This window comes from Pholcus phalangioides, unplaced genomic scaffold, assembly GCF_987345545.1.
Source record: "Pholcus phalangioides strain wild (caught in Gottingen) unplaced genomic scaffold, Ppha-v1.0 ptg000004l_1, whole genome shotgun sequence".
Classification (NCBI taxonomy): domain Eukaryota; kingdom Metazoa; phylum Arthropoda; class Arachnida; order Araneae; family Pholcidae; genus Pholcus; species Pholcus phalangioides.
In genome coordinates this window covers 50,316,112-50,340,962 of record NW_028301597.1, presented here as the reverse complement: position 1 = coordinate 50,340,962, position 24,851 = coordinate 50,316,112, and the positions used below count along the sequence as shown (strand labels likewise).

The 24,851-nt window shown below is 36.6% G+C and overlaps 1 protein-coding gene across 2 annotated transcripts in view; it reads right to left on the bottom strand.

The window, feature by feature from the left end:
- LOC149087801 (uncharacterized) overlaps positions 1-20,966 on the bottom strand; it is a 63,591-nt gene extending 42,625 nt beyond the window's left edge. Inside the window, exon 1 of one of the 2 annotated variants that reach the window (XM_089231717.1) lies at positions 20,816-20,966. In XM_089231717.1, coding sequence (XP_089087843.1) covers positions 20,816-20,902 — 87 coding nt within the window. In that variant the 5' untranslated portion in view covers positions 20,903-20,966. Of the gene's footprint in view, positions 1-1,918; positions 2,501-20,815 lie in introns of those variants that run through there. The other variant, XM_089231718.1, reaches the window with a different exon arrangement.
- Between the last annotated feature and the right edge of the window lie 3,885 nt (positions 20,967-24,851).

Sequence of the window (24,851 nt, the reverse complement as noted above, 5' to 3'; positions counted from 1 at the left end):
GCCCGGGGGCCTCAAAAGAAGAGGGGCCTCACAAAAATGAGATTTGATTGAAATTTTCTAGAATTTACCTGTTAGGACCTCACAAAAACCACTTTGCCCGGGGGCCCATGATGCTCTTAAGACGGCCCTGGCTGGGGCCCTAAATTTTATACAAGATACTGGATATCATGAGCGACTCGAACTCGTGATTACTATATCAGAATAAACGCCACACACAAGGTTCGTCGTCTACATTTTATCCAAAAGATCATGTTTCAGATATGAATGCTCATTCATCGGCTTCGCTTTCCCAAAAACCTTATGTTCCCTAGAATATGGTACGTAAAACTGGTTAATGTGTATTCCAGTCAGACAAAAATCCGAAGCTTGAGAATAGGTACATAAATTTTATATGATAATATTGTAATATCATAATTATTTATAACAATTCCTGGGTAGTAACGCTCAAATTCATTCGTTTATGCTGTGTGAAAATTTTATTTAAAGGAGTTATTTATTCCCAGTAAAATGACTGAACACAAGAAAAAAAAAAAGAATAGCAATATGAGAATAGCAAATGAGGAATTTTCACTGAAACATCTGCAGATACGCATAAAATGATTGTGTATCAGAGTACCCTTATTTCTAACGTAGCAATATAAATGTCTCAAAATCAAGTAACAAAAATAGCAAGGTGAGGCCTATGTGCAGTCAAATGTCAATAAGTCGAATATGCAGCGGCCAACAAAAAACTTGGAGTTATCATCAGTTCGACTTATCGGAAATTCCGATTTCTCAGAGTGGGAAAAGAAAGATTTATTAAAATAACGGCACTATTTACGAATATATATATCATATTAGTACGTAAAACACTACTAAAGATGAAGAAATTCGAAAATATGTTATTCTAATTTAATGATATTTAACTATTGAATGAGAATGTTTAGACATTAACTAGACGTACATACTGTATTATGAAAACAAACGCATACATGAAACTCGTGTAAATGAAACGAATTATAAAGTGTATACAAGATTACTTTCTGCCAAAAAATGCAGTGATTTTTTAGTTTTGTCCTTTCATAAGAAAGTCATTCACTTTCTGCTATTGCTAAATGCTAAATTCTATTTTACTATATATATAAATGTTATTTTTAAAATTTTTCTCACTTCCCAAAACTTCGACTTAAAGGAAGAAAACTTCGTGTTGAGGAAAAATGGTCACTAAAATACAGAAAAAGTTTTGGGCTGAGTCAAAACTTCGGCTTGAACAAATTTTTGAGTTATCGGAGTTCGACTTATCGAGAATTGACTGCAATTTTGCACAGTCAGACCTCGGTATAACGTCTATCACTTTCAGTGTCATCACAAAATTGTTTTTTAAAGTCATACTCTTAGTATTTCTAGCTTACTCATTATCAAGTCACCCCACTTATAACATCATTTTTAAAGGTCTCTACCAGCGAAGTTAAAATTTCGTGCTTAATTAAGTCACCCCCTCTTATGAAATCATTTTCATTCACTCCCCATAAATGACGTTACACCAAGGTCTGACTACGCTACCAATATAAATATGTACATAAACATTCAGTTTTTATGGTACAAAAAAAATTTATGGTAATTTCGGAAAGATATCATCTTTACGAAATTACCTTTTTTAATTATTAATCTTTACCCTTTCCATGGTTGAATTTAATAAATCCAGGGCCCCCAACATTACAATTTTACCGGATCCTCCAAAGTAAATACATGGAATTTATAATGCAAAAAAGGTCCATCTTCGGATTCCCGGACGAAGATCAATCAGCCGCCCCCTTGTGGGCTAAACCCGTCTTTTTTGTTATTTATTCAGTATTTTTTTATTACATTTTGTACGGTCGTTTAGACATTCAACTCATGCCTGTTTGTGTAGGGTAAATAAACAATTAGTATGACTTACCATGGCGTAGTGACAGATGACTATGCTGCCAGACCGCAAGTCGGAAAACCCACTGCAACTCCTCATCGTCATGATCAGCTACGTTTTTTAGTACTTCACCAATGTACTAATACTACCTCGTAGTGTCTAAAAAAGATTTCGCACAGGAGCTGATATTTAGCATGTGAACAGGGATTGCTTCTCTCTTGGAACAACATCTCGCGATGCTGCGAATTCCTCGGCATTTTGTTAAAAACGAGAGTATCGTTTCGAATGTCCATGTCGGCAAGTTGGCCGCGATTACGTCGTCTTCGGGTAAAGCACGTTCATTCCGTCTAAATTTCTCGGATCTCCCTCACAGTCTTAGAATATCCTCTGATTACGACTCTAATCAAAGAATATCTCTCATCTTTCTTGGTTCATTATGGATTTTACAGCTAGCGCATCGAAAAATAACTTCACACATGTCGAATAATCGTATATATATATTTTTTGTGTAGGGATGACAGCGACTTCCGTATGCCCAACAAGGCCGACGAAGGACTTGCCGTCACGGTGCCATGAACTTCAGCAACGACCGGTCGCGTTTCTTTCTTCCTGAATGAAAGAAATGATCGGACACCTTGTTGACCAGACCGGATTGCGTATCAGTCGCCAACAAATAGGTTAACTTTGCCAAACCGGTAGCATCTTCATCGCCAAAAATACCTTAATGCATGCTTATATAATACGTACTTATATATAAAAAATATACACACATAATATACCCTCGAAAACTGGTTTTTATAAAAATTTTATTAAAGGGGGAAAAACATAAAAACATTTTTTTCGGAAGTTAATGTTCCTCATCAATAAGATATTCTGTATGTGTTGTTATACGGTAAATGTGATAAATCCGGTTTTAATGTATAATCGTCGAGTATTTTGGTAAGTTTGATAAATTTCTTTGAGTTAATCACTTTTACCGGCTATTATGCATGCAAGGGACAGAGCGGGGGCCATATGTTTGGTGTTATGGCTATTATGCATAGTACCCAAGCGTCGTTGGTAGATTTGATAAATATCCCTGAATCAATCACTTTTGCCTTCGATTATGCATAATAACCAAGGTGTCGTTGGTAAATTTGATAAGTACTTCAAATTTAACACCTTTATCTGTGATTATCCGTAATACCCTAGTGTAATTGGTGAATTTGATAAATATGAAAAGAAAATTTCGAGTGAGTGTAGTATTTGTGATGAATATAGTCGAACCCTGATATAATGATAACAAATTTTCCGATCGTACAATACATGTATGAATTATGTATAGTACGCGTGCGTGCGTGTGTGTGTGTGTGTGTGTGTGTACTATCATGAATAGTATGTCATATAGTACGATTTATCATGTTTACCAACAACACAACGCTTGGGTATTATATGCATAATAGCCGGTAAAAGTGATAATTTCTTTAGTACTAATTAAATTTACGCTTGGGTGTTATGCATAATCGCCGGTAAAAATGATAAATTCATCAAACTTACCAAGACAATTGGTAAGTATGCATAATAACCGATTTATCACATTTAGCGTACCATATGTATCATAATAATAAAATTGATTTAGAACTAATTGAGTCAAATATCCAGGAAAGTGAAAGTTTTCCTCAGCACCTGAGGGAATAGGTGACTTTACGAAGTAATAATTGCTTCGTAAAGAATAGATGGAATTATTTCACCGATTCAATCGGAAATACAGTAAAGGTCCGGTTATAAAGTTGTTGAAAATTGCTGCTTCATCAGCAAGAATGTTTACGTAACCACGTTGGATCTGCGGGACAAATAGAAGTCATAGGCATAACGAGGATTTTTCAACGATCGCAGAATGTTCGTGGTGTTCGATATACCGGGTAAAACATACCAAGCCAGCATAGAGAGTTAGCCATATGGAAGCGACGTGGACATCCAGAAAATAGAATGTGTTGGTCACGTTCAAAAGCGTCTCGGCACACGTCTTAGAAAGTTGAAGCAAATTTCAACTGGGAAGAAATTGGAAAACGGCAAGGAACTCGGGGGGAAAAATCGTTTGACCGACAAACTGATAGACAAACTTACAATGTACTATGGCAATTCTTTTCGGGAGCATAAGGATTTCTTAAACGACATGCGTAAAGCCGTATGGGTCATTCATTTTCATACTAGAGACAGTGAGCCAACTCATAACTTTTGTCCCAGAGATGTTGATTCTTGGTGTTCCTACCAAAGGGCCGTTGAAAATAACGAGCTCTCACCATATCGACTCAAAAAATAGATTCCTGTTGCTATAATGAATGCTATAAAACCTATATTTAATGACTTATCTCATCCAAAATTGCTTACCAGGTGTCTTGGAGGCAAGACTCAAAATGCAAACGAATCATTCAACGGCTTAGTATGGAAACATTGCCCGAAGACTTCAGGAGTGGGTCGCACAATTGTTGAAATCGCTGTAAATGAAGTCGTGGTATTGTATAATGTTGAAAATTGTGAGAAACTAGAAATCATGAACCTTAACATTAGAACTGGAAAAAATGTCACTAAATGCATGTTGAAGCTCGACGAAAGGCGCGTGAAAACATCTGAGGTTAGGGTGCTCCAAAGAACGAAATCGTGTCGTCGACAAAACGAAGAACATTTAATGTCGCCAGTAAAAATTTAAGCAATAGTGAAGGTGTTTCATATGCTGCAAGAAAATTTTGACGTTTTTTATCAAGAATTCTGGTGAATAATTCACATTTTATGGAATTTTTTCGTCTTTTGCGATTTCTGAAAATTGACATTTTTGATGCTCGCGCGTGCTATAACTCAAAAACTAATTAACCAATTCACTTGAAATTGAAATTTTGCAGTGTTATAAGTACTGGTATGGTGAACCAAAAGATTTCAGATATTTCCATAAATACTTGATTTATAATTTTTTTTAAATTTCGCATATTTTAAAATTTTCAAATTTAAATTTAATTTTAAATATCATTGAGTCGATGAATTTTAAATATTTTGGTTCATCTTCAGAAATTAATTGTTCTCTTCATTTTCAATCTGTTTTATTTTGTTAAAGGGATATCAACTCATTAAATCCTGCGCGAAGGCAATGATGCGTTTTCACATTTTGTGTTTTTGCTCAATTTTAAAAAAATAATAATAAAGATATCAAGTTACTTGAAATGATAAGTCACACTTCATATATTATGAAATGTAATAACCAAGTTTCCAAGGTATATTGGTTATTAAATGATATTTTTAATGTAATTTCTAATAAAACATACTTTTTGGGGGTAAAATCGTCATGTTAAAGGGTAAAGACCCCTTAAATTAAGGCGAACGAAATGTAAATTCACGTAACAAAAAAAAGTTGAGTAAATTTTTTAGCTATTTTAGTCATTTTTCGGACACTTAATATTTTCGTTTTTAGTTATTTTTCCTTTTCTTGCATTAATTATAATGCTTTTTAATGCATTTCAGTGCTTATTTTAAGCATTTTAGTCCCATTTTAGTCCCAAAGTGTAGCTCTTTACCACTTGGGAGGTCGAGTCATTAACCTAGGGAGGGTCACGAGATATTCTCCAAAATGAAAACGTGCAGAAATTTATTTTCATTTTTTCGCAACGTAAATAAAAAAATTACTTTACTCACTTGAGCTACCATGTACCATAAGGTACAATGTAATTTTATCAAGGGCGCGGTAGTCCAGGTCTATGAGATACTCACCTAAAGTACCAAAAGATGTTTAGAGGTGTCGCGAGTCTGATACCCGGTTTGTCCTTGTCAGAAACTTTCCTGACACAGGGGTACAACAGAAATTGCGACATGACCACAGAAAAAGATTGCTACCGAAGGGAGTCCCACATCGAGGCGTTAGCGCACAAACCTCTCGATACATATAAAAAAAGAAGACTACCATTCGGAATCGGCGATAAACTGTAGGTCAAGGTCTAATTAGCCCTCGTATGCAGAAAATGGCGGTGGTGCGACAGAAATTATCAATGGTAATTTTATCAAATTCTACCTGTACAACAATTAATATATATCAAATTAATACTTATGCAAAGAGAATCGTCCAATTTCTCAAAATTATATATTTTTTAAAATTAAAAGCACAGAATGTTATGATAAGTTATATGTGAATGTAAAGGGTCTACGTTTAATGAACAATATTATTAATGGTGAATAATAAATATTTTTGCTGCATATCAGGAACATGCACCTCACTACACTTCCGACTTGCACAAGGAACGCTAACCACATAAAAATAAATAAATATTTATGTAATATATATAGTAATTAAAAATAATAATAAATATTGTTAAAAGTTAGTACCGTCAAATTAAAACCAAGAGGGAACAGGTGATCCGAAAAGTGATTACGGAGTTTGCTAGCAAAAAATCAGGAATATGGTCACCGTATGTAGGGTTCGCCGATAAATTTCTTGTCAAAAAGGATTTCCAAAAAGTTTGGGAACCACTGGTTCAGTGTCTTTTTGCCTGCATATTTTTACAATTTTTAGTGCCTAAGCATTCATAAATCTGGTTAGTGATTATTAAGGGGGAGAGAGAAGAAAGAGAAGATTCTAAAGCGTTACTAATAAATAAATAGCCGACAAAAAAATGCACTCCGCGTACTCCTCCCGCAGTTATCCAACTGTACTAAAACTTATTACAGCCTGTGTATACCAGTAATTTTAAAGACGCAAGCGCCACTTCCGTATTAAGTTATAAATTGCTTCTACGTCAATTTTGTACATCACTCTTTTTTTTTCCTTTCAATTTGTGACGAGCTGCAATTTCTTTTTCTCCCTTTTGATTCGCGTGAAATTCCAAAGAAATTTCTTTTCCCCATCTCACAATCATGGTAGTTATAATCAACTCCTTAATAGAGGACGAGCGGTGAAAATAAAAAATATAAAAACACGTAATAATATTCCGTACATTGCAAACAAGGAAATACCGGTAGAGAGAGAGAGAGAGAGAAACATATGCGTACGCGTATAATAGGAATACATATGATGACTTTTCTGCCTCCTCCTTGTCAAACATCCTCCCTCTCAAGAAATAGAACCAAAAAAAAAATCATTTGGTGAGATGCGTATCTCATGATATGACGTCATCGTAATACAGTGAAATCTCGTTTGTACGTCGCTCGGTTATACGACTTTTACGTTTATACGACGTTTGGTTCAATCGCAATCGATTCCTATACATTTCAATGTTAAAATTATAGGCTGAGATAGACTTGAAAGTCTCGATGCGCACGATTGCTGGGGGGCACGATAATGATGATGTCAATTCATATATACTCTAATACATTAGATCAGTCGGATTCACCTTTGACGCTGGAGAGGCATTTCCCCCAAGCCCGCCCATGGTTAAAATAATTAATTTATTCTACACAATACCTCAATTATTCCATGTTTACACTTCGACTCGAACTCAGAATCTTTTGAGAAAACATCATTTTATATCCATGAAATGCGCACAATTTTTGTATGCAGTGAAAACGCGTTGCTTCTGTGCTCTGAGGGCAAAATGTGTTATAAGTCACTTCTTCAAAATTTCTGAGGCAAATTTGTAAACAATATTTTTCCAAAATGCGATACTATGGTTTTTTTTACTTATTGCAATTTTTCTCCGTTGTTTTCCTCATAAACTGAAAGAGAAAGAGGAAATTTTGTCACCTTCCAAAATTTTGATTAACGAGACTCCGGAATGCGAACAACTGAATTTTTTTTAGAAAAGTGACGACATTTTGCCATCTGCACACTTCTTCTAGTATATTATCACAGCAAAAACCATAAATTTTAAGATGATTGCTGGAGTGTATAAAAATAAATCGCAAATAAGTGTGGCCATTTAGGGTGGATACTTAAGTGATTTGTTTATTGCTTGTTTCTGGAAATACGCAGACGCGGCGAACTCCAAAGAAATGGATTTCAATTGTTTAGACGGCCATATGTCCTTTCAGAATTTTTTTTTTTCCCCCTCCAATGTTTTAAGCGTTATCCCCAGAGGGCACAAAAGTCCAAATGGTAAGCATTTGGAGGGTACAAGTCTGTCGATAAAAGACATATACGGTACACATACACAGTAAGTTTTTTCGCCCATTTCCTGTAAAATTTTCTTTCGTTGCGATGCTTTGCTTAGTGTCTGTGTCAAAAAAAATTTTGGAAGAATTCGACAAGAATTTTGAATTAATGACGAAAGTAGATCTTGCAAAAACAGTTGAATATTTCTGTGTCAACTTTGAAAACGATTACAAAGCAGAAAAACAAAATCAAAGGCCAAGCTGCTGTTGCAAATCCTCTACTGCTAAAATAAAAATTTCCCAAGACGGGAAATTTTCCCAAATCGAGAAGATTTTGTTGAATTTTTTTACCCAATAATCCAGATACTATATTTACAAAGATTCTACTAAAATTTTATTTCTTTAAGTAATTTGAAATGCGATTTAATTTTTTCTTCTCAACTATAATTAAAATGGCATTTTTTTACAGCAGAAGTAAAGAGTGGGAGAAGAGAAGTCATTTTTTTTCTATAAAGGCTCGGTTATTCGACTTGCACTTTTATACGACATTTTGACTCGGCCTCTTGTACGTCGTATAAACGAGGTTCCCCGTAATAATAATAATGTGTGCTGTATAAATATAAAATCATGAAAGACCTTTCGTGGACACCGGGTGCGGGGATTGACGGTTGTTTTTAATGAACTGGTTTGCTCTTGTCCTGCCGCAGGCGTCCTTCAGTCCTACTGCTGCAAATTCGTTGACCTCCACACGCACAAAAGATAGTTATTTCTTTTTCAACACATGAGGGAGATATTTCAGTGATCTTGACCATGAATTCCAGCCAGGTAATGACGAGTCTTTTTACGTAACCAGGTACTTATGGGCTATTAAATTCGGATCTTTTTGATTGCTCGTTATAATAGTACCTGGCACTTCTTAGTTGCTGACCCCGTTACGATTGTATTTTGATCAAACAAGTTTTCTTTTCTTTTATTTGTCAAACTGATATCTTTTCTGTACGAAAAAAGAATGATTTCTCAAGATTATTCTCCCCGAACTATTACGATTTCACCACACACCAACTACGGCCGTACGCTATAATGCAGCGTTTCTCAACCTTCCTGAATCCAGGGACCAGGAAAATGTCTGGAACGATTCGACGGACCTCTCGCGTTCCGTATTACGGTACCATTCCTGTATTTGTAGCTGTTCGAATTGTTTTACTCATTTCCACTGTTTTTTCAACGATGCTCATTTTAATTTGTAATGCTTACTAAAATCTGGAAGAAACAACGTTTTCATAACTTATTATGATACTCTCATAGCCTTATAAATACAAAATATATTCATCCTACATATTCGTCTGGTTCTTGGGGATTTTGCCGACTTATGGCAATGTTTTCGATGGCAATTGTTGTCGTCCCGTATTTTACCTTATTTAAGATCCCAGTTCACCTTATTTTTGGCAATGAAATATGGTGATCTATAGCCATTTATTGGCGTACGCAAAGGGGGGGGGGGGGGTTTGGGGTTCTGACCCCCCCCCCCCCCCACTAAAGCCGAGATTATAGTGTTATTTTGCAGGAAAAAAAACGAGAAGAAAAAAAATTGAAAACCCTCCCCTTGAGAAAATTCTGCGTACGCCTATGTGGCCATTTGAACGTTTTCTTTCGTCAAATATATTTTTATTTCCCTACACCCTTCACCCATTTTTGTAGTAATTACTGAATTCTTCGTAAACTGCATTTTTTTATATACAATAATGATATCCTGCATTTAGGACACAATTTCTTGCTTTTGATTGATGAAGTGAAGGTTTGAAAGTTTAATTTTTATTCTAACCCCTGTGAATATTGTTAATATAATTTACTGTAATTGAATAATTTTTCATTCAGTTAGATCCGAATTACCAAGTCTGCCTGCGATGCCATCGTCGCTGACCATAGGTTTAGAAACACGCTGCTATGATGCAATTTGCTTCCATTAAGGAGTTAGATTGGAGATGAAGGCGCCATCTATTGGTGGTCGCCTCAAGATCATTAGAGAAAATGTCTTGTTATCTATATTTCCCCTCCCCCCTCCCTCCCGTTTTGAACCTGGGACCTGATGACAACCTTCACTGTGATGGACCATCTTATCATCACGCCACTCGGCACTTCCCCGTACTATTAGGTCGTCCAGAAAGTTTTGAACGTTTTCCGGAGGTGCGTGTTTCAGCTGCTCTAGTATTGTCTTTCTATCACATGTGGGGGTTAAAGTTAGAGTGTTGGAAGTCACATTTTCAACATTTCCAACTCAAGTCCAGAAATGCACTCCAAGAAGAAAATGCACTAAGTTTCAGCTTCAATAGTTCGCCACTATATTGTGAAATCAGAAATTTTTTAACATATGTTGGGACTCTATGTAAACACAATTCTAGTAAGACCTTCTTTTTATCAAATCAAATGAGTATTAATCAACTTATGCCACTCTGACTTTAACAACTTCATATAAAAATAAGAATTTTATATCAACTTGGAGAACTGGCCACAAATTTTGAGTCAGTATGCAAATTGATAAACGCGTATTTTGGAAGTATTAGCAAATACAGGCGCCCCAGAAAAACTGCTTTGCCCAGGAAGCACATGGTGCAGCTAAGACACCCCTGGATAATCGTTCCGAGTTTTACCGTATTCCATGTAATTTTAATACTTTTATATATTGCTCAATATGGCTGATCAAAACAAAAAGTTGAATGAAAGTAGTGTTGCTCAAACTTTCTTCTTTTTTTTCAATATTCATGAGATCTAAGGAGATGAACATTTTTGTGAACCACCAGTTCAATGAGTTCACAAAGTTTTATAAATCCAGGAAATTCAGTCTAAAAGGTTATGATCAGAGCGCATGATGACGTAATGAAGGTGAAAATCGAAGAATACCGAAAACTGACCTGTAGCATAGAATGCAACCACTCCTAAAAGTGCAGTTCAAAAATATTTTGGCCAACTAATCGCCACCGTGATGGTTGCCGTCAGATCCCAGGTTCGATCCGGGGAAAGAATAGAGATAACAAGATATTTTCCCTAACGAGCTTGAGACGACCATCGATGGATGGTGCCTTCATTTCCAACCCAACTCGTTAAAGGCAGTAAATTGCAGTGTAGTGAGATATGACCGGAGTTGATGTGTGAGATGAAGTACTTGGAACGAGACTACGTACAAATGTGTCGACAATCCGAGGCCACCTCGGATTACTGAAAACGCAGATTATCCAAAAAACAAATAGAAATTGGCTTTTAGGGGATCAGGGGGCCCCTTAGCAAATCCAAACATCTCTCAATTGTAGCCCCCCTCCAAAATCTCTTGTTAAGTAAACGCTGATTTAGATTAGGTACACTGATGTAACTAGAACCGTTTTTTTCCCATTAGTGCGAATTCAACCTAGCATCCCCGTAGAAGTCAATGCACAACCTTCTCGAAACTACGGCAGCAGGTTTTTGAAAAACGGAGGAAATTCGGAGGAACAGCGTTAAATGCGACAAAACAGTTTTACCCGCATTTAACGCTGTTCGTACCCAGATTTCCTCCTTTTTTGGAATTCGAATATCTCTATGAATATTGCGCTCAGAAACATGGATTTTTTTTTTTTTTTTGTTAGCATCAGGAGAGACAGGGCAACAAGTTTCTAATTGGAAATTAGAGCGGGGGGGGGGGGAACCGTGTAAACATTTAAAATTTTTTATTTTGTTACACACTGTATTTTCACTCTCAAAACTGGTACACGGTAACTTTTGAACACCTGTTGAGCATTTTTTAAATGGGAATCATACCCCTACGACGGACGGTTGACGAGATAAAGGCCGTGCCAGTACTTATAGGACACCCTGTATATCAAGCACATGATTATACGTATGATATCTTTTATGATGTGCCTCATTTTGGGGCCGGTTCTATATTAATCACCCGGTACGACGACGGAATTTTGAAAATGCGTGGAGAGTAGCTCAAAAGTGAGAAAAAAAAAACGAAGTAAGCTATATGTTTCCATAGTCTAAGCAGCATGGGAGTGTCTTAGACCTTCTTGTCATATGAGTCGTGCATGGTGTTCGTTCATACTTATTAAAGGAAGAAAATCCATAATTTGTGATGAGATATCGATGATGTATCTCTTCAAAGAAAAAAAGTAATATTCTTTGTATCACGTCTCATTTAACTGAGGAAAGCACTTTTTGATCACTGTCATGTCCTCGATACGCAGCGTTCATTTGCTTGTAAAAAAAAGCTGTTTTACAAATTACTCTGTCAAGATGTACAAATTCGTTTTTGATTGACTTGAAAGATGTATATCTTCTTGTAGGTAAATAATTTGCTTCAAATGAAGTTCGTTATTTCCTAAAAAAATTAATTGTAAATTGCTTTTGGTTGGAGGAAGAGGAGGATATAGCGTGTGGTTAGTTTTTTTGCTTTTATTTTTCTTTCTCTTTCCGATTTAAGAAACGTGACCTCGACACTTTGCCTTGGTTCTGTATGCACGACAACCATTTTTTTTCCCCTGCTGTGTTAGATTATAATAATGAGTCGCGCCACCTCCTGAGAAACGGCCTCAGTTGCCCCCGACACACACACACACACAACACAAAAAAATATCTTCGTAAAAAGCAAGGAATGCGTCTACTACATCCACTCACGTTCCTGTCAAAATATATTTCAGTTCCCACATTCAAAAAAAGATGCATCTTGCATCGTCACCACCACCATTAGCATCGCCGTTTTCGCATGACCTACCGTTCCATACTTCCCAATACATACTTTTCCAATGGTCGTTAAAATTTCTCATTAGAAGGAAAAAGGACGATGTCCATCTCGGGAGATGTATGAGGAAACCGGAAGGCAAACTTATCGTGGTGATCCACAAGCAGCATGTCGTACAAGGAAGCGATCAATACTGATCCATCTCAGATAAAGTGCTATTCACCGTGCATCTATCTGAATTCAATATATTTTTGCATATACGTCTCTTATCGGCGTTCACTTCAGGGGAATCTTCACGAACATAATGAGGAAGCGTAATATGCAATATGCTATAAATAGCCATCACAACTTCAAATAAAGCAGTGCACAATCTCCGGCTCGTGGGTCAAATACGGCCCACCAGAGAAGGGGAGGGGGGTTACATCCGGCCCGCGAAAGGTGTTCCGGTAGAGAAGTATCGATAAACACGATAAATACACAGGCTAAAACCCATATTTTGTTCATAAAATCATAAGGAAATCGAAATCCGTACGGGACATCGCCAATTGTAGCCGAAAAAAAATTGTTGAAAGATATTAAAGTTGTCAATTATGGCCAAAAAAATTTTCAATGTTAATTATTGCCAAAAAAAATTTCAATGTTAATTATTGCCAAAAAAATTCCCAAAGTCCATTGTAGCCAAAAAAAATTGTCAACTGAAATTGTGAGTAAAGTTGCTGAAAAAAAAAGCCAAAAATAAGTAAAGTTCCTGGGAAATTGACAACTGTCAGGAACGACAGAGTTGGTGCAAGTCACAATGTATTAAACTGTAATTAACCAAAAAAAACTTATGCCTTTGACAAAAATTTACGATGTGAATATATTAATATAATTACTATATTTAGCTCACATATTTTTGTCAAAGATATACGTTTTTTTGTTGACTATAATTAATTACGATATAAATCATATTATGATGATTATGTCTCTAGTCACGAAAATAATCTTAATTCTTGATTTCAGTAAATTACCAGATAACACGAGATATTTGATCACCCTATATACTATACAGTGAAACCTTACTACAACGATACTCGATATAACGATAAATGCCTCTGAAACGATATTTTTGAAGTCTTGTTTGGAGATGTTGTCTTGTAATCTAATGTCAAACTACTGCTCTCGATAAAACGATAATCCTTGTACAGCGATATTTTTTTCACGGTTCGTAGAGCATCGTTATATGGAGGTTTCACTGTATATTTTTTCTGACCCGCGAATGACAGAAATACACCGCTTATCAGGCCGTGCACCCTGAAGTACAGTATGTTTATCCGCCACACTAGATCTAGCTCGACATGGGTGTGATCCGGTCGAAACTACTGGGCCTGGCAATTTTCGGCCGAAATTGAATTAGGAAATTGATCACTATGGCCAAGGAGTAATAGTGTGTTCAGATATCATGCGCAATGGCCGAACTCCGCTTCATATCTTTGATGGAAGTATCATAAAATCTAAGCGATATTGAACTGGCCACATCCATATTTTTTATGGGCATCTTTTTTCAGCCACCTCGCTGAGCAATTTGCTTGGTGCGGCTTTCGTGTTTGTATTTGTAATTTGTTTTTCTTTCTATGTTTCCTCTTCATGATAAATCACGTGTATTTATTTGTCTCCTGCATGTAACATTCAGTCACTTTTCCGAACAGATATTTCGTTATTTTAACTTATTTTAAATGAGGCTTTTGGTGAATAAAATGCTGGTATCCGAATAGGGAGGGCCGGATAGTGAAAACGATAAAGTTTGCGGATGACCTTGTTCTACTGGCAGGATGCCCGGCAACATTGTCGAGACTACTCTCGAGGAATCGCTGAAGACGGGATGAAAATAAATATAAACAAAACGGTTCACAACAAAAATCAAAGGTCCACAACTACAACAAGTAACATCGTTTAAATACTTTGGTGATTTGATCACGGAAGTTGGATACTGCAGCAATGACATAAGATCTAGAATCGCCCTTTCTAAACAAGAATTCCGCGCTAAACAAGGATTGTTAACGAACAAAAAAAACGACATTTAAACTACGAAAATGCCTGATTAAGATATACGTGTGATCCACCGCACTATACGAATCAGAGACATGGACCATAAACAAGAGATACGCGAAATGACTAGAAGCGCTGGAGATGTGGCGCTGGAGACGCATGTAGCGCATAAGCTGGACACTGAAAAGGTCAAATTCACAAGTACTAACACAGGTTGGAAAGAGTCACCAAATCCTGAAAAAGATTAAATACAGACGCCTACACTGGTTGGGACATGTGTCCCAGAGCTGCTCTCAGCGTCTGGGGCTGATACTCGAGATACCAATTAACACCACTCAATTATTCAACCCTTGTCCTCAGGTCGGAGTAAATTATTATTTATTTACAGCTATAACAAATAATGTATATATGAGGATGTATTTAAATTACATACTTATAAATCAGTACATTTGTTTTATGCTACTACTCCTTGAGCGAGAGAGGAATGGAGAAAGCAATAGGTCAAGACTTACCCCAGACTTTCGTCATCTTCTGCTCCTTCCACTTTCCTCCAAAAAAAACCCCGGACAACCACCTCTCATCAAGACTTAGTTCGTTCTGTCTCTTTCAACCACCTTCTCTCGTCCAATTTCCGCCTGTTTCCCTCTCATTGGTTCCGTCTCCTAAACGTCACACCCCCTCCCCTTTGGGTCCCAGACTAGAATCCCTTACTGGAATCTCGCTGCTGCCCCGATGTCTACATACCAATGATAAATCCATCTGCCACTCCTTCTCAAGGTACCACTGCCCAAAGGGCAGGGTCAATTCTGAGAATCTGCAAAAGGCGTTGGAGGTAACACCTGTGCATATAGGTGCCTCACCTATTTCTATACACGATATCTGAATAAAAGTCCAACCCAGTTCCCAGACTGTCTGGCGTCGTAAATAAAATTATATTCTAAAAGGCTTCATTAAAATTTAACTACAAATTAATGTAACAAGTTAGCGAGTAGCTTGTTACACATGTTCTCCGTCACGGCGGATTGCTACGAGACGTGATGGAAGGCAGGATAGAATGGAAAAGGCCCAGGGGAAGACCCAGGATCACCTGGATCTCATCGCTACTAAATGACACAGAGTGTACCAGCTATAACCAACTAAAGAACAAAGCCCAAGGCAGAGATGAGTGGCTGCTGCTCAACACGGGGGCGAACCCGTCTTAGGACTGATGTACCATTGTTGATGATGATTTTGTTATTTGTGATTTTTTTTATCTTTGTATTGCCAACTCTGATTGGCACATATGTGCAGATCAATAAAATTTTCATTCATTCATTATAATTGACATGCCCATAACTGACTGACCGGTTCCAGTAAACTTACTGAATTAGTTCCGTTAGATTCAAGCTCGTTCAAACGAATGCTAGCACATAAAGAGACAGACATAAAAAAATTCTATTCCAATGGAATCCACAAATAGTCTCATAAGCACTTGAAACCGGTATCTGAAGATGCGCGAACCATAAAAAGTCAAGTGAAAAAAATTAATATTCCAAAAAACGTTTATGCTTTCAGACATTTCGATGCCTTTTTTTAGATTCAGATAGCCATAAAGACGTCGTGACACATAAAAAGCGCATCAACGTGATTTTTGACCAAGTGAACAAAGGCCGATACGCACTCTCGACACGACTTAGTGTGACACGAAATACAAGTGTCTGGTTCCAGATAACCCAATTTAAATTCACTGGTTTTTCTGTTTTCTCATATCTACATATTGGACTCATTTAACCCTTTAGCACTATCACTGAAAAACGTTTCCAAATTTTACAAAAGCTTATATGATTTTACATACGCAAAATTTGTAGGATATAGCTACTGGAAAATTTAACCTAGTTGTTATAAATAATCACCAGAGCCCGGATTATATGAGCTTAAAAGTCACAAAATATGCGCTAAGAAAACGCGGTAGAAATATGCACTAAAGAAACTGAAATATGCACTAAAGAAACTGAAATATGCACTAAGAAAACGCGGTAGAAATATGCACTAAAGAAACTGAAATATGCACTAAGAAAACGCGGTAGAAATATGCACTAAAGAAACTGAAATATGCACTAAAGAAACTGAAATGTGCACTAAAGAAACTGAAATGTGCACTAAAGAAACTGAAATATGCACTAAAGAAACTGAAATGTGCACTAAAGAAACTGAAATATGCACTAAAGAAACTGAAATATGCCATGAAATCAAAAATAAGCGCGAAAATTGAGAGCAAATCCATCTAACAATGTCGAAGTTTTAAAAATGAAAAATATACATAAAAATTAAAACATATGCATTTGAAAATAATAAAAAAAATAAAAAATATGCATTTAAATGTACAGAAATTTGAAGAAATTCACCAAATTTGTGAAAATACATTTTTTTTAAATTTCAATATATGTTTAAAAGTACCGAAATATGCATAAAATAAGAAATATGCCTTAAAAATACTTGAATATGCTCTAAAGAGCAAAGACCATATATGTTTTAAGGAATATTGAAAAGTATACGTAAAATGAGGAAAAGTTTCCCTGAAGAGAGAAAATATTGCATTCAAAAACGTAGAAATATGACCGAAAAACATAAAAATATGCGTAAAACAGAAAAAAATATGCATGTAAGAACTGAAGTATGGCCTAAAGAAAAAAGAAAAATATGCAGTAAAACTATGTAAAAAAATATGCTCAAAAAAATGAAAAAAACATGCATTTAGAAGTGTAAAAATATGTATTTATAAAAACCGGAAAATATGCTTAAAATGAACGATACCCAATGGTAAAATATTTCCTTGCAAAAATTAAATAAATTTGAAGAATAAAAAAATAAAAATAATCTTGAAAACATTAATACAATGCGATTAAAATACTAAAAACATGCACTTATTCCAAAATTTCGGTGATTTTATGCATTTATACATATACTTACTATAAAAAGTGCTAAAATATGCAATTGCTTGTGCACTTATTCATTTGCATATAATCCGGATTCTAATAACCACCAATTGTTTCGATCGTGTTCGTCGATTTATTAAACTATAAATTTATCATTTTTACCGGCGATTATGTATAATACCCAAGAGTCGTTGGTAAATTTGATAAATTCTAAAAAATTATACGCTATGATAATTTGACAAAATGATACGTAATATCGGAGAACGATCGTGAGATTTGCTGAATGAGAGTTCATTATATCGGGGGGTACGGTCGTAAATTTTGTTAAATAAGGGTTATATCGAGGTTTGAATGTATAATTCGTCAAATAGGGGTTATTTATATCGGGGTCTGATTACAGAATTCGTTAAATAGTAGTTTGTTATGTTGGAGTGTGATTGTATACGCAAAGAAACTTGCAAAAATTCGTCAACGAATTTATTCTAAATGAGAGATCGTTATATCGTAAAATTTGTTAAATAGGAGTTATTTCGGGGATGTTCAGAAAAATTCGTTAAAAAATTTTTCCGGTTTACAATCTGACGCACAAATACGGTCATCAGAATGAGAAATCTTATCACAGCAATGGGACCGATTTATCATGTTCACCAATACGAAATGGCGATCATGCATAATATCCGGCAAATAGTTCAATTTAGTTTGATTTATCATGTTTATCAACAACGCTAGGGTATTACGTATAAACGACAGTAAAAGTGATATTTAGGAAATTTATTAAACTAACCAAAATGGCCGTCGATTGTGCATAATAACCGAATCAATCACATTTACCGTGACATATATAACACCATACTTCGCTGACTAATCAGAATATTTCTAAAACCAGTCATTGGGACTTTCTAGTCTTTGCCTTGCCCGATGCCCTGCGCCCACCTTAAATCATAGTCGTCTAAACTCGAGTGACTTTTTTAAACGGTATAAGAATCATAAATGACTAACTAAAGATTGTTAACCTTTTGAACGGCTTTTAAAATTTCCCTGATCCACATTACTACTACCACCGTGTAAATCACTAAGCCCTCTGCAAAACGCCGCACCTTTTGTTAAGAAGAATCATGGCGGAGATACGCCCCCCCCCCCAGCATCAAAGGTGAAGTCGAATGATCTAATGCATATATGTATAGATGAATTGACATCATCAGCATTGTGTCCCCCCCCCCCCACAGCAATAATGACCGTGTCCCCCAGACTTCCAAGTCTATCACCGCCTATGAGAAGAATATACTTCCGATTTTCTGCAGCTAACAGTGCTTCCTTCTCCCCCACGCCAGGAATAATTTTGAAAAAAACGATGAAGAGAAATACGCTTGCTTCTTCCATCATTTATACTGTATGCGTATTCCTATCCTACCTTGAAGGGGGGAGAAACACTATCTGTAAACTTTTGTTATCAAACCTTGAACAAAAGCTGACTCCGCCGCCCACTGGCTGTTTATCTGATAGGTTTGTGAGGGGTAAAACATATTCATCTGTAAAAAAAAAAAAAAATACTACGCTGTATCTGGACTCGTCATTGCCGAAATAAGAAGGTTTTAAGGAAGCGAGATATACAAATGCAACCACAAATGCCACAACTGGCAAATGCCCAACGTCGTGACTGAAAGAAAATGCCCGTAAAAAAATATGGATATCCAATAAATGTCGTAGGTGACAAAGCATTTGAACCAAGCTTATGTTTCCTCTACGAATTTTCTGATGTAAATGAGATTCATGTATGAAAAACTATTTCCACTGTATCTCATTTAATTGGGCTATGCGTCGTATCAAATGGCTTGGCGGAAAAACAAACGTCGATACTCATTCAAAATCTCAAAAGAAATAGTGTTATAAAAAGTCCTAGGGTAGAGCAAGTTATTCTGGCTGTAGATGGGAAAATTATTCGTAAAAACAACCCTTATCCATCTTATCAGTCCCGTTGAAAATCTTAAACACTTCGATCATATCCCCCCCTACACACCTGCGTTCTTAAAATGTAAACATATTCCAAAAATCAAGTCTATCATCGTAGCTCAAGCCCCGTGTGCCAACAAGAGTACAAGTAGCTCTTCTCTGCACTTCCTCAACCAAATTTATGCCTCTATGTAGGTACGGTTGCGGAAACCTAACTGCATAATCCAATCACGGACGAACTATGCCCTGGAAAAGTGGAAAGATCACTTCAGGAGAACGTGGAGAGACCTTTTAAGAATGAAAAAAACCGAGCATTCTATTCGCTATTTTCACCACCGCTGAACAATGTTAAGAACACATAAGCCGCTCATCAATTAGAATTCCGAAACCGGTGACCCTAGATGCATAAGAGATGGTAATACCATTCAACTCGTAAATGAAATAACGAGAGAAGAGAAACAACTTCATAAAGAAGGAGATACATCTCAATAATCATTGGAGTACGCAAGGGCCCCCCCCCCTCCTTCAGCCAAGATTATAGTGTTATTTTGCAGGAAAAAAAGTAAACCCCCCTCAGAAGGAAAAAAATCTGAAACCCCCCCCCCCCTCCCAAGAGAAAATTCTCAATACTTTTTCATCATGAAATCTCGGTACCACACGCACAAAATTTATTGGTTCATTCAGCATGTAAAAATTCACGAATGGTGACACAAGAAGCAAAAACATATCCTGCTGAGTTGCCTGCTTCCGAATTCGGAAGACAGATGACAGCACTACTTGAACACTAACAAGCATTCCAAAGAAACAAACTTCACATTTGTTCACAACACACACGCACACACATGCACATTCCAACATCAACTCATTCGTTAGAAATTCCATAAAGGAAAATGGACGAGATACACGAGTGGTTCAGGAGAAGTAGTTATGATTCCTTGATTCTTTTATCGGATGTGAAATAATTGCGGAAAATCCTTCCATAAAATAGTGATATCAATTCAAACCTATAAGTATTTAATTTTTAAATAGCAAGTGCAGTAAAACCTCTCCTCCGTGGACACCAGTGGGATAAAAAAATTACGTCTGCAAAAGTGGGTTGATAGTTAATCAGGGGTTTGAAATGCATACTTTACACAGGGAAATTATTATTTGGACTTAAAAGAGGGGTGACCGTTAAGAGGGAGGTTTACGGCAATTTAAAGCTACAATTTTTGTGTGATAAGAATATCAAATCTAGGAATAAAAAGACATATAGTAGAAAAGAGAGTTTTTCCTTACGATAAAATAGACGCAATTTCCAGGACCAGGTCTTCGGAGACACTTCCACACCAATGTCCAACCCGGGGATAAATTTCTCGCAGACATCGGACATTATGCAAAAAAGCCGTGCAAATGCTCGTTACATGGTGATCGCGACTAAACATCGCGATCGAAGATCATCCAACCGAACACGAATTAATAAGATTCGGAGCTGTTTCTCGTTTGAGAGAAGAGCGACCATCTATCTATATGCTCGAAAACGAGAGCCCACACTCTTTGCTCAAAAAGGTAATGTTATTTCTTCTCGCGGTAATGCATCAGTAAGTTTTTACTTCATTTTTTTAATGCCAGGGAAAGTTTGACAAGGGAAGAGAAAAAAAGAACAAAAATCGTGTCTCTTCACACTTCCTTGAGTTTGGTTTAATCGAATGTGTTCCGAAGTAAGAACCGTAAACTTAACAGCGAACGAACGAGTTCCTCAATGAACCTCACTCGTCGAATCGAACCAGAAATGAATGGCAATGTAATTGGCTCTGTAACGGGAATGAAAATACCAGTCAAAATCCCTCGTAAGCTTTTTTTTCCGACTCAATGGCATTATTACCGGACCGTAATTTAATTATCCAGTTATGATGACAGAAGAAAGAGAAAACTAATTTCACTCTTATGCACCATACATGCTGTTTCACCAAAATTGACGGAACTGGTTATAAATTCTATGGTTGATTTTAAAATTCAACAAATATGAAAAATTATCAGCAAAGCGAACGGAATTTATCTGCGATAGTTGAAATCCCCAAAGCATCGTTATTGGGGGTAATACCAAAAATTTAAATTTGTATACGGTTCCCAATCACTAAGTGAATTTTGCTTCTTTCTCTACGAAATTCAAAGAAATTTACCCGTAAAATTAGGATCAAAATTCACCGAGATATTACAGTTTATCTCATCTAACAGTATTTGGGGGATTAACCATTACGTGAAAAAGGGAAACACAAAAAATATATATGTATAAATAAAACATTACTGAAGGAAAAAAAACAGAATTTTTCTGAATGAACCATATAAATTATGAATAATCATTTTGATGACTATTTCTTTGCTGTCGACAATTATAAGACAGCGATTGAAGACAGCATCTTTGGCATCAAATCGTCTCACTTTTCGTTGTTTTTGCTCTGTAGCTGCATTTTGCTCCTGTTTCCACCTTCTATCACCCAGCAAGTCTGGATGAAGACGGTCCAAGACGGTGGTCAGCCTTCTTCCCATCAGCAGCTCAGCTGGATTGGCGCCTGTTACTGAAGATGGAGTGATGTATTGATGAAGTAGGAAATTGGAAAGACGCTTTCTCTAGGAACCTGAAACGATGCGTTTTAGAGAGTCCTTCACCGACTGGACAGTTCTCTCTGTTTGACCATTTGCACATGGTCTGTAAGGAGCAATCAGTGCTTGACGAATACCATTACTTTCTAGGAAACGGCGAAAATCGTTAGATGTGAACTGGGTCCATTATCGGAAACTACAACATCCGGCAAACCATGAGTAGCGAAAATCTCGCGCAGCACATCGATGGTTTCGGTGGTAGTAGTTGATGTCATTCGTCGTACTTCAGTTTACTTGGAGTAAGAGTCAATCAGAATCAGGAAGTTTTGTCCTTGAAATGGTCCAGCGAAATCTATGTGAACTCGGGACCAAGGCTTTGTCGTTATTTCCCATGGATGGATTGGAACTCTGGGAGGTGCATGCCTTGTTCGTTGACAGTTCGTACATCTTCTTACGTAGTTCTCAATATCAGCATCCATGCCTGGCCACCATACGAACGATCTTGCAAGAGCTTTCATGCGTTCAACGCCTGGATGCGCGACATGCAATTCACTTAAAACTCGAGATCGACCTGGTACTGGAATAATTACTCTATTTCCCCATAATAGACAATTCTTATGCACTGATAGCTCATTCCTTTTTATTAAATAAGTTCGGAACTGCGAATTTTTCATCTCAACAGGCCAACCTTTTAGTACCCAGTTCAACACTCTCCAGATCCAATACTCTAGAGAGTATTGGATCTCTAATAGTCATTTTTGAGATATCCACAGCATGAATTGGTGGATTTTCTAATTCTTCTATGAATAGCACTTCTAATGGAGAAGTGACCATGGATTCGGGAGTTTTTGCATTCGGTAATCTGCTTAGGGCATCCGCATTACCAATTTTCTTTCCCGGCTTATGAATTAACGAAAAATCATACGCGTTGAGAAGCAAACTCCACCTTAGCATTCGCGGAGATAAAATCTCTTTCGTGGACTTATTTTTATTGAAAATTCCCAAGAGAGGTTGGTGGTCAGTAACTATAGTGAATGAGTGACCATACAGAAAATGATGAAACTTTTTTACTCCAAATACTATACCCAAAGCTTCCTTGTCGATTTGAGCATAGTTCCGTTCTGTAGTAGTTAGAGTTCTCGAGGCATAATCTATTGGTGCTTCTGAACCATCAGGAAGTACGTGACTCAAAACCGCACCAACTCCAAAAGGTGAAGCATCGCATGCCAACACAATGGGAAGCTTTTCATTGAAAGGTACTAACACACAATCTGAACTTAACAATTCCTTCAGAGAATTGAAGGCATCATCGAAATAAAAAAGTAGAAAAAAATTAGAATGAATATCATGTTTTTAATGTTGACAGTTCAGGCTCGTGAATGCAGAAGAAACATCTAATTAACCGATATTCAACTGTTTACGGTTATTTTATAAGTGGGCTCAACTTATCAAAATAATCAATCATTTTTTATATTAATGAGAAATATATTTCTCCGAATAAAAAAAATCTATAAATATGACCAAAATTTATACGTGTAAAATTGGTGATTAGTGTTTAAAAACAAGGATAGATGACGCTGTGAAGGCAAAAGAACAAAATTTTTGTGTGTGTCCTCTGAACAAAATAAAAACTATAGGTTATGTTAAAACCGATATTTTTTGACGGCGTCAAATTCCTTTATAATTGTGTTCAATTAAAATAAATTATATTTTATGAATGAAACATTATTGTTTCTAAATAAAGAGACTATAATATACTTAGACCATAAATAACTTTTTTTTCCATTTTCCAAACCTTTGTGGTCCCCCTTCTAAGGCCGTTTGAGTATTACGTCAGCAGATTTTTAGCCTTTTTTGACCCCCCCCCCCCCCTTTAGCAAAATTTCGTCAGCTATGCTCCGCCAAACGATCAAAAAAAATTATTTTTTCGATGCGAAAAATGCTTTCAAACAATTAAAATTTCGAAAGAAAATACCTTCATATGTTATTGCAATTAATTTCAATGCTATATTTGAAGGCTAAGAACTCAAAATTTCTCTTTACGAAATTCATTGCGACCCACCCTCCAAGCCATATATGCTAAACCCATCGCACGCGGGCCAAATGTGGCTCTCGGGGTTACCAGATGTTGCCCGCCACCTCACACTAATTTTTTAAAAATGAAAGCGGCTCGCGGTACATTCCCAGATTACTAAAGTGATTTCGGCATAGTTACGGATCACTTAAGCGGCCCGCGCGCGACACATTTCTAGATCCGCATAACATTTAGCGATCACTAACGTGGCTCTATGGAGGACTTATCAACAGGGAGAATGTTAGTTGAGGTGCCCACAAACTATGGAAAGGTTTTTCTCGTTTTTGGCACACCGAGTAAGAGTCATTAAGAATATTTCATATTTTTATAAAAGGTGGTTGATGACGTAAGCGTCATTAACATTAGATTATAGTCAATTCCAACCAATATTCGAAAAAAAATCGTTGTACATGGTTTAATCGTTATATCGAGTATCGATCTAGCGAGGTTTCACTGTGTTTCGAAAGCTTTTCCGCTTAAGGTCGGGATTACACCATACAAATTTGTTCTTTTACAAAACTAAGAAAAGCAACCAATAAGCCTGTTGGTTACATTCGCTCAAATGTGACCGATACGTTCATTGGTTGCATTTTTCGAGTTTAATAAAAAATCCTTTATCAAACTTTTAGTGTAATCCCGGCCTTATAGACATTACCA